We start from the raw sequence: 13802 nt of genomic DNA on the forward strand, positions 1-13802 counted from the left end.
CAGAAAGGGGGAAGAAAACCCCTAGAAGGGCAGGACCTTATAAGGAAAGAGGAGAAGCCAGTAGCCTGTTTAAGTTCATACACTTTAAAATGAACAATAATCCTATCCCCTGAAGGATACTGGGTAATCACAACTCAAGAGATGGACACAGCAAATGCATTCTCTCTCCAAGTCCTTCCTTTAATGTCAGGTAGTGCTTCAACCGAAACACACACAGTATACATACCATAGAGAAAGGGACCTGAGGGCATCTGAGTCATGCATGGTGTGGTAGGTACAAACCTTGGCCCAACCCAAAGGAGCAGTCAAGGGCCTGGAAGAAAGATGGTATGCTCTTTCCCCCTCCTCCTTTCTCTTTCCTACCGGGCTTAAAGTCCGTGAAAGAGAAAGTTTTTAATCAGTGGAACTGATAAGGCCTCAGGGCCATGGAGGGTAGATTTGGTTGTTCAGTAATATAAAATGTGTTTAAGAAAAAAAACAGCCCAGGCTTCCCAGCAGTAGCCCATGTGTTGGCTGGTTCAGCAGCCTGACCTCTACATGTAGACAAGGAAGTGAGGAGGGTGATTGCTGGGCATTGGTGTAGGTTTATGATGGAGCAGCATAAGATTTTCCATGCCCTGTGAACGTGTATACAAACATTTATAGCCCCTTCCCCTCAGCCCTGCTCTGCTGCAAGGAAGCTGCTGAGAGTGAGTGACAGCTGGGCACAAAGTGTCTTGTGAGACCAGTTATAGGGTCTAATGCAGTGAAGTCAGTCTGTCATTTCGGACCTGTTTTCACACAGGGGCAAGGAAAAACCAGAAACAACTTCTCTCTTACCCTTTAAACTGAGATACTTCATTCTATACGATTACCTGAAACAAATGTCTCAGGTCAAATCACAAGCCTTAGCTTCTGCCAGGGTTTGAAGTCTGGGAAACATATAATCCAGCTCTTCTCTTTCAGTCCAAGCTCTAGCTTGTTAGCAAGACTGTTGCAGAAGATTTCTCCTTTAGAGGCAGAAACATCTGTGGTGAGGAAGGCAGCTATTGAAGGTATTCCAGGAGCATGAGACTGAGTTTGCAGAGCTGAGGGTTGTCAGTTTCCTTTTCTACTGATATCTTCTTCCTTTAGAGCAAACTTCCTTCGTAAGACCTCAGAGATAAGCACAGCAGGGTCCTCCTCCTTCAATGAACTCCGGTTCCTAGAGACACAATAATAGCTTGAGTACTTACTCTTTCCTGGGTAGTGTTGTATATATTTGAATACATTATCTCATGGAATCCTCACAACAATCTTACTAGGTAGGTGCTATTACAATTCCCTTTCACAGATAAGGAAATTGAAGCACAGAAAGGTTATACAAGTTGCCCAAGGTCACTAGTCACTCAGCAAGTAAGCGGTGAATCCAGAGTTCAAAACCAAACTAGCTGGTTCCAGATCTCTTCTATTAACTAGAATGCTTTACTATTTCCTGAAATAGCTATGAAGTGTGGGCAAAGTAAAGGACCATCAATCGGTTAGAGTTGCCCTCTGGTGGCTAAGCTTCTGCTTCTGCCTTCTGGCCCTATGTTTTCTTAGTAGCATTTCCCCAGAGGGTCAGCAGGGGAAATGACTGATGACTCTTGGCTATTCTAACCCTTAATAGTTCTAGGGAAAAGGTGTGCTTGGGATTTCCTACTTCCCGGTCTCCCCTTCAGGGTAGATGATTTTTTACGAGAGCCAGAATTAGAGCAAAACATTCACACAAGAAACGCATTGGAACAAAACCAACTCCAGACTGAAGTAGGCCCAAATTATCTGATACATCATATAAGAGGGTCCTAGATACCCGGAAAATAGTTGCTTGAAATCCTAGTGAACTTGGCCGGGCGCGGTGGCTCAAGCCTGTAATCCCAGCACTTTGGGAGGCCGAGACGGGCGGATCACGAGGTCAGGAGATCGAGACCATCCTGGCTAACACAGTGAAACCCCGTCTCTACTAAAAAATACAAAAAACTAGCCGGGCGAGGTGGCGGGCGCCTGTAGTCCCAACTACTTGGGAGGCTGAGGCAGGAGAATGGCGTGAACCCAGGAGGCGGAGCTTGCAGTGAGCTGAGATCCAGCCACTGCACTCCAGCCCGGGCGGCAGAGACTCCATCTCAAAAAAAAAAAAAAAAAAGAAATCCTAGTGAACTTATATACATTCATCCTCAAGAAGGTGTTTTACTGGGGAGTAAGCTAAATATAAGAGCCAAGACTGATTATTCAACCTTCAAAGCAACAACAAGAGGGACTGCGTTTGGTTGGTGACGTATCTGAACCTTTGCTGACTGGGGTACTTTCCCAGTCTTATTCACTGACCCAGCTTCTTCTGATCCAAAGACACAAGTGGGAGGAGGGGGCTGGCAATAAGGGTCTTGAATCTAATTTGGTCCAAAAGGCAAGTAAGAGAAAGTTTGAGAGTCAACCTAAAAAACATTGTGTTCAGAAGAAAACAGCTCAGAGAAGACCAAAAGCAGCAGCAACTGAATTTGGGAACGTGGAAGACCAAAGAGATATGGGTGAGTATGACCAACCTGACTAGGGCCAGTGAAGGAAGGTTAAGAGTGACTTCCCTAAATGGGTCAACTGCCAGGAAGCAATGAGGGAGTCACTTAGCTTGGTCTACTTTTCAGAGGGAAATGGATCCCAGGAGACAAAAAGGGATCCAGGGCAAGTAACTTTCCCTTTAACAGGAACTTAACATCAACTCAGGAGACCTCACTTCCCCGTCCGCAAAACAGTTTTTCATCTGCATTAACAAACAGAGCTGCACAAGCTGGGCGCTGGCCATCAAGGTCTGGCTCTCCAATGCCCAGGAACCTACATTCAAACCAAGCTCCTCTGGTGAGTCCTGTGCAGCTGTTGAAATCACAACCCACAACTGGAGAAACACTATGCAATGGGGTGACTTCCTGAGGCTTCTTTGCCAGATAAAGTTTTTCAAGGTAGGTATTCCCCAAAGTCCCTCATACTCCATCGGAAAAACCTAGAGCTCCACTCCTTGGGGTTCTACTTTATTAAGTTAAAGGTGTATTTTTAACAAATCTGAGCAATTCTGATGGGCAGCTAGGTTTCGGAACTACTGGCGAGTCTCAAAAGCCTTGTTTTCAAATCACTGAATATGCAGGGTTGGTTTGCACAATGGACCACTGTATTTTAAAGTAGAAATCTCCAACTTTATGAAATTCTCCTCCCACCAAAAAAGCCTACCAATTTGAGATAAGAAAACATAACAAAACATAATGTCATGCAACCCCTCACTTTGAAGGGTGGGGCATGAAGACACTGTCACTAGCAGTATGAGAACTGAAGTGATAAAGCCACCTGAGGACAGAAGTTGGATTAGATGAGCTGCCTTATAAAAGTCCTACTAGCCTCATATTTGGTTGGGGTGACCTAACCCAATAAATGTAAAGTGTTGCTCTTTCCTCAAATTGGGGCCCCAGGCACTGGCAAGCAGGTAGTCAGCAAGCTTTATGAATGACATAACATATGGTACTACTAAGAACTTACTATGTTGCATTAGATCATTGGCCATGGGCAACTCAGAGTAAACAGATACTAGAGCTCCTCATCAGATACTTACAGATCTTGGCTCTGTTTCATTCGGTGAAAGTCCTTCAGGATACCCATCATATCTGCAAAGCTGCTGGCCTTGGACAAAGAGATGCAGTCATCCTCTTCAGACGAACTGCAGGTAGCTTTGTGTTCTGGTTTGCAACATTCAGGGCTGGCAGAACAAAGCAGGGGGACTGATGGAAGCTCAGGGACCTCCACCTCTGTCTCCTCGGTGATGTCACTAATGACAAAGGAAGTTGTAGAGTGGAATGAGGATCCAAAACAAGGTAAGGGAGAAGAGACATTTGAACTTCCTGGAGATAAGAAATCTGGCGTTAATGAAGCCGAAGCTGAAAGAGAAAACAATAGGCATGGATGGACATTGGGGCTAGAACACAGTAGGAATATCTTCTCCCCACAGCCCTGCCTACTGAACATTCATTTCCTGGGCTGACGCCATGACAGTCTGGGAGAGCCAGGATGGTATCTGTAGCCACTGGAGGGTCATTCCACTATGCTTCTCACTCAGGGGCTCAGAAAGCTGTAGAAGCACTGGGCTTTTCCAGTGTTCCAGGAGGGCAGGAAAACCCAGCCCATAAAGGCCTTGGCATTTAAAACTGCCATTCCACAATAGGCTGTGGAGTGATAGCCTTGTCATAGGCCAAAGCAGCAGTGACAGCTAAGGCCTGAATTTGTCCTTTTCTCTAACTAGGCTAGTGCTTTTGACTGTGCTCCTTTGTATCTTGCTATCTGTGAACTAAAAGACATGTTCCGAGCAAAACGAGAATGGTGACAGACCTCCCAACCTTCCCAAATTTCAGTGGAGAGAATTTCCTTAATTTCTACATTTCTAAAAATACTTTGAAAACACTAAATACACTAAAAACTATGTTTCTAAAAAACGTGTTACTTCAGTTTGTCTCTTGGATGACAAAAAAGTAGCCAAGAAATATAAATGGAGTTTCAGTGCAATTCTTCATAAAACTTCCATGTGAAGAAATTAAATACATGAAGATTTCAAAGAATACCATGATTTTCATGCATCCTACCAACTGATAAATTTAGGAGCTATGACTCTGAGTCAATGCAGAGTGAAAAAATGAGGATGGGAGGAATATGAAGATAAGCCCTGAGCATCTTGGGAGAGATCCACCTGTTGGTTGCCCATGCCTCTGGTCAAGGCAGACTTCCCATCCATTTCCAGTGGTTCTGCCTTAACTGTAGACAGAAAGCTGGAGGGATGGGTTACAAGGCTTGTTTGCATAATGGACCTTTTTTTTTTTTTTTTTTTTTTTTTTTTGAGACAAAGTCTCACTCTGTTGCCCATGCTGGAGTGCAGTGGTGCAACTTAAGCTCACTGCAAGCTCCACCTCTGCCTCTGCCTCCGCCTCCCAGGTTCAAGTGAGTCTTGTGCCTCAGCCTCCCAAGTAGCTGGGATTACAGGCACACACTGCCACGCCCGGCTAATTTTTGTATTTTTTGTAGAGACAGGGTTTCACCATGTTGGCCAGGCTGGTCTCGAACTCCTGACCTCAGGTGATCCACCCGCCTCAGCCTTCCAAAGTGTTGGGATTACAAGCGTGAGCCACAGTGCCCGGCCACTGTATTTTTAAGGCCAAAATCTCCAACTTTATGAAATTCTCCTTCCACCAAAAAAGTCCACTAATTTGAGATAAGAAAACGTAACATAATGTCATGCAACTCCCCACTTTGAAGGGTGGGGCATGGGGACAATGTCACTAGCAGTATGAGAACTGAAGTGGTGAAGCCACTTGTGATCCCTGGTAGAAACGACAAGGCGAGGGAAGATAGGTGCTTAAAAAGGGTAAGTCTCAGCAGTGGTGGGGGATATGTTTACTTGTATTGAAAAGGAAAGCAGGGTGCGGTGGCTCATGGCTGTAATCCTAGCGTTTTGGGAGGCTGAGGCAGGCAGATTGCTTGAGCTCAGGAGTTTGAGACCAGCCTGGGCAATGGCGAAACCCTATCTCTACTAAAAATACAAAAAATTAGCTGAGCATGGTAGTGTGCACCTATAATCCCAGCTACTCAGGAGGCAGAGGCACGAGAATTGCTTGAACCCGGGAGGTGGAGGTTGCAGTGAGCCAAGACTATGCCACCGCACTCCAACCTGGGTGACAGAGTGAGACTGTTTCAAAAACAAAAAGAAAAGGAAAGCCAGCGGGCATGGTGGCTCATGCCCGTAATCTTAGCACTTCAGAAGGCCGAGCTGGGTGGATTACTTGAGGTCAGGAGTTCGAGACCAGCCTAATTAATATGGCAAAACCCCGTCTCTACTAAAAATACAAAAATTAGCCAGGCGTGGTGGTGCACACCTGTAATTCCAGCTATTCAGGAGGCTGAGGCATCAGAATCGCTTGAGCCTGGGAGGCAGAGGTTGCAGTGAGCCAAGATTGTGCCACTGCACTCCAGCCTGGGCAACAGACCAAGTCCCAGGATCCTGTCTCCAAAAAAAGGAAAGCTGGCCAGGCTTGGTGGCTCACGCCTATAATCCCAGCACTTTGAGAGACTGAGGCGGGTGTCATCTGAGGTCAGGAATACAAGACCAGCCTGGCCAACATGGTGAAACTCTGTCTCTACTAAAAATATAAAAATTATGGCCGGTGCGGTGGCTCATGCCTCTAATCCCAGCACTTTGGGAGGCCAAGGCGGGCGGATCACGAGGTCAGGAGATCGAGACCATCCTGGCTAACATGGTGAAACCCCGTCTCTACTAAAAATACAAAAAAATTAGCCGGGCGTGGTGGCAGGCGCCTGTAGTCCCAGCTACTGGGGAGGCTGAGGCAGGAAAGTCGCTTGAACCCGGGGGGCAGAGGTTGCCATGAGCCGAGATCGTGCCACTGCACTCCAGCCTGGGCAACAGAGCGAGACTCCGCCTCAAAAAAAAAAAAAAAAGCCAGGCCTGGTGGCCCATCCCTGTAGTCCCAGCTACTCAGGAGGCTGAGGCAGGAGAATCGCTTGCACCCTGGGAGACAGAGGTTGCAGTGAGCCGAGATCGTGTCACTGCACTCCAGCCTGGGCGACAGAGCAAGACTGAGGGAGAAAAAAAAAAAGCTACTGTGGGCTTATGTAAGATGTGATCTTAAAGACACTTGGAAGAGGGTGTCAGTTTTGGGGCTAAGGGAGGAACTCTGCCTGGGGTCACAGGTTAAGTGAAGATTTTGTTCCTAACCAAACCATTCAGCCCAAAATGGCTGGTAGAAACCATCTAAGAGGCACTATAGGCTAGCCAGGTTTCAAGACAACTCCAGGGCCCGGAACCTAAGTACCTCCAAACCAAGGACTACCATTTTCTTTACCCCCATCCTGCCCAAGAGCCAGGGGAAAGGAACAGCCTGTTATGTTCTGGCCCTGGCACAGGGGCTCCTACCTGCATCAGCTGCCACTATCTTTGCAATCTGGCTGCGCAAGTGGCTCAGCTCATCCTGCAGCTCAGTGGTGCGGCTTAGGGCTGGCAGGGCTGGCTTCTTCAGGGCCAGAAGCCTCTCCTCGGACCCACGCAGGTTGGGAACGGAGGCATTGCGCTGCATGACAATCAGAGGGCTGGGTTTCCAGGTGTGCCTCAGGGGGCGCGTATCACTCCTGGACCAGGGAAAACCAAGTAGGTCAGTTAGGAATGGCAGGCCACTGTGCTCCCTAAGTTCCTTCCCCCACTCCTGTAAGAGTAGCACAGTAAGGTTCTGCTCCTCTCTGAGCCCCCACAGTTCTCATTCCTCTCTCCTTGCTGCCTGCCACCTCTTCTGGGAAGTTCTCCATTCCTCAGCAGACCAGCTACTGCCTCAACTACCTGACCCGGGCGTATGTCTCCTCTTCATCTGCAGCAATCCAGGCGATGTCAGCCAGGGTAGGGACTGGGGGCACGTCTCTCAAACACAGGTCAGAGATGTTGGGCAGGGTCTATGGAGAAGCAAAATTCATCAACATTTACAGGCGCCATGATAAGCCAATCAGAAACTGCAGAATACACAGGAGGGGTACCTAATCTGGCACTGGGAGTCAGGAAGGCTTCCTAGAGGGGGCAGAAGAAGGTTCCTGGTCGAAAACATTGAACAGAGGCCAGATGATAGTCAGGCATGGTGGCTCACACCTGTAATCTCAGCATTTGGGAGGCCAAGGCAGGCAGAATGCTTGAGACCAAGAGTTTGAGATCAGTCTGGGCAACATGGCAAAACCCTGCTCTACCAAAAAGAAAAATACAAAAATTATCTGGGTATGGTGGTATATGCCTGTAGTCCCAGCTATTCAGGAGGCTGAGGTGGGAGGATGGCTTGAACCTGGGAGGCAGAGGTTGCAGTGAGCCGAGATTGCGCCACTGCACTCTAGTCTGGACAACAGAGCCAGACTCTGTCTTAAAATAAAAACAAAAAGAGGCCAGATGCATGAGAGTCCATGTGATTACAAACAGTTCTGTGTCTTCAGTGGGACAGGCCTGAGTCACTTTTTAATAGAGATGGCTACTGTCTAAAACCACTGTGCCCTCTGGTGAAAATACAAGTACAAGGTCATCAACAACCTGTTACAGCAATAGGAAATTTTTCCTGACTAGCTCTTTATAATCCTGTATAGCTAATTGAGATTGACAATGTCACAGCAATGGTGTTTTAAACAAACCTGATAATTTGAATATATTTAGATTTAAATAAAAAGAAATTAATTATACAAAAGGAACCATAATAGGATTTCTTAAAATAGCTCCTCAACCCAAATGAGCAACAACCTAGAGATGAGTAAAGTGAAAAATTAGGATTCAATCATGTTGACTATGATTACAACAAAGTAAAAAACATCTATCTAGAAAAAGAGAGGACTACACTAAGACATTAATAGTTACTGTATTATTACTGTGTAATTATAGGTAATTTATTTTCCTTTTACTCTTCAAAATTTTAATATTTTCATGTGCTTAAATTTCATGTGCTTAAATTTTCAAAATAAATTGGTAAGAGTCCCTTAATATTTAAGGTAATTTAATAATAGTAATAAATGCATATCTACATACAAGTAAAATTCAGCTGTTTCTGCTACAAATTATTTGGTATGGTGGATGGATCCAGGATTGATAGCTCCTGCATTCAGATAGGAAACCTGGGACTCCCAGGAGTGAAGTGATACTCCAAGGTCACACAGAGAACTTCCACTGACCCAGGAACTAGTGCTAAAACAGGCCATTTGGGGAAGCCTCCATTTGTTTTCCTGATTAGCGCTGAATGCTCCTTTGCTCTTGGCAATTAAATGAGTAAACACAAAGTACTCAGCACAGTGCCTGACACATAGTATGTGCTCAGTAAATGTTATCTAGTATTACTAATACTACTCACATATATTCCTGCTCTGTGAGAGCCTGTGCCCTTGACCGTCTCTGCCAGCATCTGGCCAAAGGGTACAGCCAAGTGTGGGGGCAGCCTCCATGGAGTGAGCCACACTCCCTAGCTGTCTCCCTTTTTTTTTTCCTGATGCTTCTGAGGCAGTTAGGACCAGTTCCTGCCCAGGACCTTTAGGCAATTCTGGATAGCTGGCAATCTGAATATTGGGACAGCTTTTCCTGCCGCCCACCCCTGCAACATGTATACTTCCAACACCATTCCTGACCTAATATCAACCCTGACACCTCATCTAATTCCAGATCCAGTTCCTACAGACTGCTGCTTAGCATCTTTTATACAGATTTGGCTCCCTCCTTTCTGTTTCTACCTGGGCCACATCCTTTTATGCACATATTTCTATCTCCTCTGTGTGGGTAGAAAGCAGAAGTATTTATTTTGTGTCCCAGCTCCCCAAATGCACACATCTGAACCACATAGTTTGGGGCTGGTGCTTAACCATTAGTTCCCAGAGGGAGGCAGCTGGGACTAATAAATGCTACTTAGCTTTCTACCACAGAAGGGGTCTCAAGAAACCTGGGCCAGGCAGGAATCTCTGCTGCAGAGTGGGTGCTAAAGGATCCCTAGACACAGAGGTAAGACCGAAGCACCCCAGTAAAGGAGGCCCAGATTGGCCAAAAAGAGCAGGCTGAGGAATTATGGCCTCAGAGAAACACTAAAAATAGTGGAGCTTGGTGGCCAGGCGCGGTGGCTCAAGCCTGTAATCCCAGCACTTTGGGAGGCCGAGACGGGCGGATCACGAGGTCAGGAGATCGAGACCATCCTGGCTGACACGGTGAAACCCCGTCTCTACTAAGAAATACAAAAAATAGCCGGGCGAGGTGGCAGCACCTGTAGTCCCAGCTACTCGGGAGGCTGAGGCCGGAGAATGGCGTGAACCCAGGAGGCGGAGCTTGCAGTGAGCTGAGATCCGGCCACTGCACTCCAGCCTGGGCGGCAGAGCGAGGCTCCGTCTCAAAAAAAAAAAAAAAAATAGTGGAGCTTGGCTTGTGCCTGTAATCCCAGCTACATGGGAAGCTGAGGCAGGAGGACTGCTTGAGCCCAGGAGTTTAAGACTTAGCCTGGGCAACATAGGGAGACCTCATCTAAAAAATTAATAAAATAAATAAAAAGACTGGCGACATGGCCAATTCTTAGGGCTGGTGAAGAAAAGCAGAGTTCAACTCAAAAATCACAACACTCACTGTCCCATGTGGAGACCTATCAGGTTCCTTGTGGTCACAGGTTTGTATGCACTCAGGAAGGCACAGTGACCAGGATCTATTATAAGCATTTAACAAATATTTCATAACAGAATGAAAAGTGACCAGGAAACAACCTACTTGGGCAGTACCAAGGGGTTTGGGGCACAGAAGCAGCACTCTGAGCCTCTACCCTCCTGCCCTTCCAACATACTCACCTCGAAGGATGCCCGGGGACACGGCTTCAAGGGTAGGTTGGTCCCAATTCTTCTTACTACACTTCGAGCAGCCCCATGCGGCTTGTTTTGCCAGATTGGTATGGTCTGGAGCAAAGAAAGAGAGACAGTCACAACCTCAGAGACTGAATCCAACTACCGTCCCTGTCCTCTCCTCTCTAGCAGGGAGACTGAATTCCACAAACCTAGGGACAGGGCACACTCTAGGGGCAAGTCAACTCTCAATTATAGTGAGGGCAGGTTCCCCAGTTGCCAGCCTACACCCTGGCCAGCCACCCAAGGGAATACCTGCTGCTGCTAAGGCAGTCAATGTTGGGAGGGTCAGTGAAGGGAAGAGGAAGTAGCTAAGTGTAGAGATTATCCAGGCTTTCCTTCCAGCCCTCTGTACAGAAAGGCAGACATACACTGACTTCTGAAGTGCCCCAGGATCATAGTTGGTTCTTCTTAGGGCGGGGGAGTGAAATGGTGGCCTTGCTCCAATTCCAGGCCTCTGGAGAAAGGAGTGCTCAATTGGAGAGTCTCAGAACCTTATACTGTACCTCAGCAGGCCCAGCACCCAACCTTCCCCCACCATACCCCTGCCGTAGGAATGCCCCTTACCACACTGGCTTCCATTCCCGACACGTGAACCAGCTCCTGCACTTGAAGGACAAGGCAGCCACAGGGCAGCTCCGGGAGGTGGGAGGCGTGACTCCTTCATATCAGGCCATCTGGAGGAGCACCAGATTTCCCTCTTGTGAAACAACCCCCCACAGTGGGGATTCAATGGTCACCACACAAGCCCCACAAAACCAGGCCCTGCAGAGCCATGACTAACACCAAGACTTCTCTGAAGATGCAAATAGAACCCTTTGGTAGCTAGAAAGCTCATCGAGCCAAGTTATAGGTACTATCCAAGCCCAGGATTCATTCTTGAAGATGAGATGTAAAAGCACTCCTGGGCCCTTGCAAGGAGAGAGATCAGAGAAAATAGGAGAACAAACACCAGCTCTTGCCAATCTCAGTCTCCCGAGCTATAGAGGAAAAGAGCCAAAAAAGTTTATCCTGGCTCAGCCACCTCCTGGCTGTGTAGCTACAGGCAAGTTATTTAACTTTGCTGAACATTGGTTTTTCCATCTGGGAAAAGGGGACAGGAAAAGCTGCCACTGGAGGCTACCTTAAGGGTCAATGAGTGAAATGGGGTTGAGTGCTTAATGAACTATTAAAACATGACACAGATGGGTGAGGTGACATCTGACTGCTCTTCATAGCAGTTCTTGCATGGTGAGCAGATGCAGTGTGCTCGTTCATTCACTTGTTCATCAAACACCAACAGTACCCACTTGTGCCAGGCCTTGTGCTGGGCACTGTAGGGGCTATGGGGGGAGTAAGACACAGTCATGCTCTCGAGGAACTCGCTGTCCAGCAGAGTGATAGGACATGAATACGTACTTCTAGCAAAGGCCGAAAATCACTAGGCAGGTGGCCAGATGAGGTCAGAGCTCTGGCCCTAGTGCCCTGTAGTGAGTTTCAAGGGAGTAGGAAATGAAGACAAAACAGCAAGAGCACAGGTCCAGCACAGGAGGGTGAAGGATGTGGAAAGAGGAGCAGAGCATGATAAAGCTACTAAAGTAGGGGTCAAGTCATGAGGTCCGGGTGAGAGGTCACTGGGGGAGCCCTGGACAGGCTCTGAACGGGGGACAGACTAGACTGACAAAGCAGCTCTTTCTGGAGACCTCCCATGGAGGGTCCCCTCTTCTACCCATAGGAGAGGAGGTGTCACTCACTTTACGATACACATGGGGAAAGGAAGTTGGAGAGGGGAAGGCACTTGTCTAAGGTCACTCAATGGTCATGCCAGTGGAAAGCACCCAAAGCCTGGTCCAGGTCCTGCCACCTCCTGCCTGGGCTCCATCTTCTCGGCTCAGTTCAAGCCTTTATTATCAGAGTCCCTCTGTGTGCCAGGCTCTGTGCTGAATGTCCGTGTCGGCCACGAATTGCACTAACAGTGCTTACTGCCACTTTCTCTCCGACCTTACCTCCAAAGACCCAGCTGGGCCTAACCCTCACACACAGCCAGAGGAATCCTTCCCAAACACACTGTTAATCACATCGCTCTTCCGTTTAAAACTGGCTTACTAAAGCCAACACAGGATAAAATCCACAATCAGTCCCAAACCCATCTTTCTCTGCCCTCTCTAGACCACACCGAGTACCAAGGCCTGCACATTTCGCAGCCAGCCCTCCTGCTCTCCCCCTTGCCCTCCAGTCACACTGGCCCTCAACCCCCAACACTGGGCCCACCTCTGAGCCCTGCATCAAACACCAGCACCCCCTTCGCCGAGCTCATTCTTCTTCATTCCTCAGAGCTCAGCTCAAGCATCACCTTCCTTCCCTGCGACAGGGTCAGGTCCTTTCCTGTGCGCTCCGCAGCACCCTGCCTGTCCCTCGGAGTCCTCGCGAGAGGAACTAGATAACTGTGATCCCCGCGCACAGCACGGTGTCTGCCTAGGACACAGTAAGCGCTTCAACGCGCCGAACTAACTAACCGAATGAAGGAGAACACCAACTCAGCTGTCACCCCCGCCCCCAAGTGTCACTGGCTAGAAGATCTTCCCCCGTTCTCTGGCAGCACCGGTGGGTCTTGTCACTGAGGCTGCCGTTGCTGTCTATTGACAGGCGTCCCCCTCAGGAGACCGGGAGCTCCTCCAGCGCAGGGCCCCGCTCAGCACCCCTGGTCCCGGGGGACCCCACGGAGGCCGCCGCGCTCAGTGAAACTTCGCCGCTCGCAGCAGCGCCCGGAGACCCGCGTGGACCCTCTCCCTGCGGGGACCGGTCAGGGCGCGCCGCCCCTCCCCCGCGGCAGCCGCCCCGACCTGGGCCAAGGTCGGCCAAGTCCTCGCCGCCTGCCCAGCGGCCCTTGGACCCACAGGCCTGGACCAGAGTGCGCGGAAGCCTCCGAGCCACGGCCAGGTCTCAGAATGCGCGGCGGGGCAGCCCGGCCCGTCAAGCAGCGAAGCCGAAACTAGAAGTCTCAGGTCTGGCTTGGTCACTGTTTGCTGGGGGACTCCGACGAGCAACTACCCTTCGGGGACTCAGTTTCCCCCGGGCCAAGTGAAACGGACACCAGCGGCTCCCGCGAGAACTCGCGCGGGAACAGGAGCCGCGAGCTCCGCACAGCGCCTGGCACCTAGACCCAGTCTACTAACGGGCTGGAAGGCCGCGGTCCCGTCTCCACGCCGCCCTAGAACCTTTCTCACCTCAGTCTCGGGCTCCGGGACTCTCTCACCTCACGGCCCCTCCTTCCACCGTGGGCTACCGCCCTCACTTCCGCTGACCCGCCCCCCGGAAGCGATCCTCCGCAGCTGCGCACCGAGCCGCACCTCCGCGCACCGTCGGGAGGCGGGTCCAGCCGGGTGGCAAGAGGAGGGCGGCCCCCGAGTGGG

General features: G+C 49.3%; 1 protein-coding gene across 7 annotated transcripts; it reads right to left on the reverse strand.

Moving 5' to 3' along the window:
• Positions 1 to 155: 155 nt before the first annotated feature.
• Positions 156 to 13754, reverse strand: LOC105494475 (mitochondrial fission regulator 1 like). Of its 7 annotated transcripts, none has more exons than XM_071098326.1 (7): positions 13617 to 13754; positions 10978 to 11087; positions 10360 to 10464; positions 7367 to 7476; positions 6950 to 7161; positions 3590 to 3802; positions 156 to 1183 (listed from the first exon to the last, which is right to left on the reverse strand). In XM_071098326.1, exons 2-6 carry the CDS (start codon positions 10990 to 10992, stop codon positions 3636 to 3638), a joined length of 609 nt encoding a protein of 202 aa, XP_070954427.1. In that variant the 5' UTR covers positions 10993 to 11087; positions 13617 to 13754; the 3' UTR covers positions 156 to 1183; positions 3590 to 3635. The 7 variants fall into 7 exon arrangements, with proteins under 7 accessions (XP_070954427.1, XP_011761220.1, XP_011761212.1 ...); XM_011762918.2 differs by having other exon boundaries at positions 3590 to 3875; XM_011762910.2 differs by having other exon boundaries at positions 3590 to 3911.
• Positions 13755 to 13802: the final 48 nt, after the last annotated feature.

The sequence above is a fragment of the Macaca nemestrina genome, chromosome 1 (assembly GCF_043159975.1).
Source record: "Macaca nemestrina isolate mMacNem1 chromosome 1, mMacNem.hap1, whole genome shotgun sequence".
Lineage (NCBI taxonomy): Eukaryota > Metazoa > Chordata > Mammalia > Primates > Cercopithecidae > Macaca > Macaca nemestrina.